At 39.2% G+C, this 2,834-nt stretch overlaps 1 protein-coding gene across 1 annotated transcript in view; it reads right to left on the reverse strand.

The window, feature by feature from the left end:
- Positions 1-2,831, reverse strand: part of impg1b (interphotoreceptor matrix proteoglycan 1b) — a gene marked incomplete at its 5' end in the record, with an annotated part of 16,392 nt that extends 13,561 nt beyond the window's left edge. Inside the window, 5 exons of the mRNA XM_020590965.1 lie at positions 306-352; positions 471-505; positions 782-810; positions 941-1,107; positions 2,771-2,831. Of these exons, the coding sequence (XP_020446621.1) occupies positions 306-352; positions 471-505; positions 782-810; positions 941-1,107; positions 2,771-2,831 (339 nt within the window). The remainder of the gene's footprint in view (positions 1-305; positions 353-470; positions 506-781; positions 811-940; positions 1,108-2,770) is intronic.
- Positions 2,832-2,834: the final 3 nt, after the last annotated feature.

A 2,834-nucleotide genomic window follows, 5' to 3' on the forward strand; every position in this document is an offset into this window, starting at 1 on the left:
AAAAATTTTAACAATTTAGACTGTATGAAAGCTCCATTGGTGTGATCCCTATACCCCATCTTATGCACAATTCTTATCGCTCTTTTTTGTAATATATACAATGGTTGAAGTGAGCTTTTGTATGTATTTCCCCAGTTTTCAACACCATACTCTAAGTATGGTAGAATCAGTGAAAAATACAAAATGCGTAGTCCGATGACATTGCATTGTCATCGGACTTTGTGTTTGTTTAGACCACTGAATAAAAGTTCAAAAAAGTAAAATATGAGTGAAAAAGATGGTTAGAACTTTGCAAGTGAACTTACCATGTCAGGTTCAGTTGGAAGCAAAATCGGGGGGGGTGTCCAGGTGCCTGAGGCAAAATAGCAACTCACCAGATAAGTTATAATGCTGCTATGAGGAAAATATTATCGGTAATTAGCTAAAATGATAATTATTACATTAATTTAACAGTATTGGTGCCAACTCACATTCACTTCCCGTCTTTGGGGTTCCAGTGACAACACTGGGAAAAAAGTAATATTTCATATTAATTTAATTAGTAGATCTGAACATTTTTAACAGAGGTCTTAATACTATAGCTCCTCTGATGCTGTAATTGTCAAAAAAAAAAATACTGACAATTATTATTTGCCACTTTTTACCATTAACAGACAAGAAATGCTGACCATGAACATATTTACATTTATTTAAACATATTTACATTTAAAGGAGTATTGTAAAGGAACTGACACATACACACACAGAAGAAACACATTTACCACAAAATTTAAGGACGTACCCTTCAGTTTGAGCCTGCTCAGCTACTCTCTGGAAATAAAAAAACAAGATTATCAGCTACCACAGATTTAAACTGATGACAGGCAAAAGAACAATCGTGCATTATGAAAATGTTATTATAAAGTAGACTTGTGGATGCTTTGCTTGTTACCACACTCACTCGAGCCACCATCTCCAGGTGCTCCTGAGAGCTGCTGAAGTTCTGGGCCAGGTTGTCCATGCACAGGTTTTCATGCTGGCAGGTGTAAACCCAGGCTCTGTACTCCTCCGAGTTTGGGACCCTGTCCAGGAAGATCCTAAATGCTTCCCAAACAGCTTCCTGACAAACTGAAGGATCAAATACCTGAAGATGAAGTGGACTGCTGGTATTGTTCTTGTCATCTCTGCATGTGGGGAGTTTGCCATGTTTTGTAGATTAGATTTGCTTTTTATTTCACGCCGGGAAAAAAAAAACTACATTGTATAATGCCAAAATGTTGCAATAAATCACTAGATGTATGCAACATGATATAACTGGGGCAGCACATAACGGTAGCAATGCCTGTAAATGTCAAACTGTGTTTTTAAGACATGTTCCATGACATTGACATTTTTGTGAATATGAAAATCATGATCATAAAGAACCCCCTGAAGCTAGTGTATATTTTATCTGCTTCTGTGCAGGAAACAAGCTTTGCATTGTCCAATATCCTGATGCCTGTGGGAAATTTATTCTCCGACAAACTCATTTCTGCTGCGCTGTGATTACCACCAGTACACCAGATTAATCTGTCTCATAAAATCATAGGCCACAGCAGCTGTTGTGGAACGATTTGTGTTACCAACCAATTGTAACAGCCAAGGTGGCAGCCTTACCCTTTTAAATCATCCATGATCCCATCTCTCTTGGACAAAATACATTTGCATATAACCTTATCTAATCAAGTAGTTCTTTGTGTGTATCAAGTCAGTATTATTGCACAGCTTGAGTGCATCATTCAGTGGCATCATGCCATCGTTTCCAGGCTCTAAACAATGAAAACAAATACTAGTGACTATCTACATAGGATTTAGGTATCAGACATAGCTCAGCAGACCTATGTATAATGTGTAATCCTTTCAAACTAAAACTTCCAATGATAAAAATACCCAACTCACAGTGGGTATGGAAAGTATTCAGACCCCCTTAAATTTTTCACTCTTTGTTATATTGCAGCCATATGCTAAAATCATTTAAGTTCATTTTTTCCTCATTAATGTACACACAGCACCCCATATTGACAGAAAAACACTGAATTTTTGACATTTTTGCAGATTTATTAAAAAAGAAAAACTGAAATATCACATGGTCATAAGTATTCAGACCCTTTGCTGTGACACTCATATATTTAACTTAGGTGCTGTCCATTTCTTCTGATCATCCCTCAGATGGTTCTACACCTTCATTTGAGTCCAGCGGTGTTTGATTATACTGATTGGACGTGATTAGGAAAAGCCACACACCTGTCTATATAAGACCCTACAGCTCACACTGCATGTCAGAGCAAATGAGAATCATGAAGTCAAAGGAACTGCCTGAAGAGCTCAGAGACACAATTGTGGCAAGGCACAGATCTGGCCAAGGTTACAAAAAAAATGTCTGCTGCACTTAAGGTTCCTAAGAGCACAGTGACCTCCATAATCCTTAAATGGAAGACGTTTGGGACGACCAGAACCCTTCCTAGAGCTGGCCGTCCGACCAAACTGAGCTATCGGGGGAGAAGAGCCTTGGTGAGAGAGGTACAGAAGAACCCAAAGATGACTGTGGCTGAGCTCCAGAGATGCAGTCGGGAGATGGGAGAAAGTTGGAAAAAGTCACCCATCACTGCAGCCCTCCACCAGGCGGGGCTTTAGGGCAGAGTGCCCCGACAGAAGCCTCATTCTGCTTTTACAGTTTTAGAAAACAATAAATCTTTCCATCATTTACATTATAAGCTCACATCCAAGTCTAACAGTGGTCATCTCCTTTTACCTCTGAGTTTGTAATAGTCCCGATGGCTGCCTATGACCGCTTGCATTGTCTCCTGGGGACACAC

The sequence above is a fragment of the Monopterus albus genome, unplaced genomic scaffold (assembly GCF_001952655.1).
Source record: "Monopterus albus unplaced genomic scaffold, M_albus_1.0 scaffold13.1, whole genome shotgun sequence".
In the NCBI taxonomy this organism is placed as follows: Eukaryota; Metazoa; Chordata; class Actinopteri; order Synbranchiformes; family Synbranchidae; genus Monopterus; species Monopterus albus.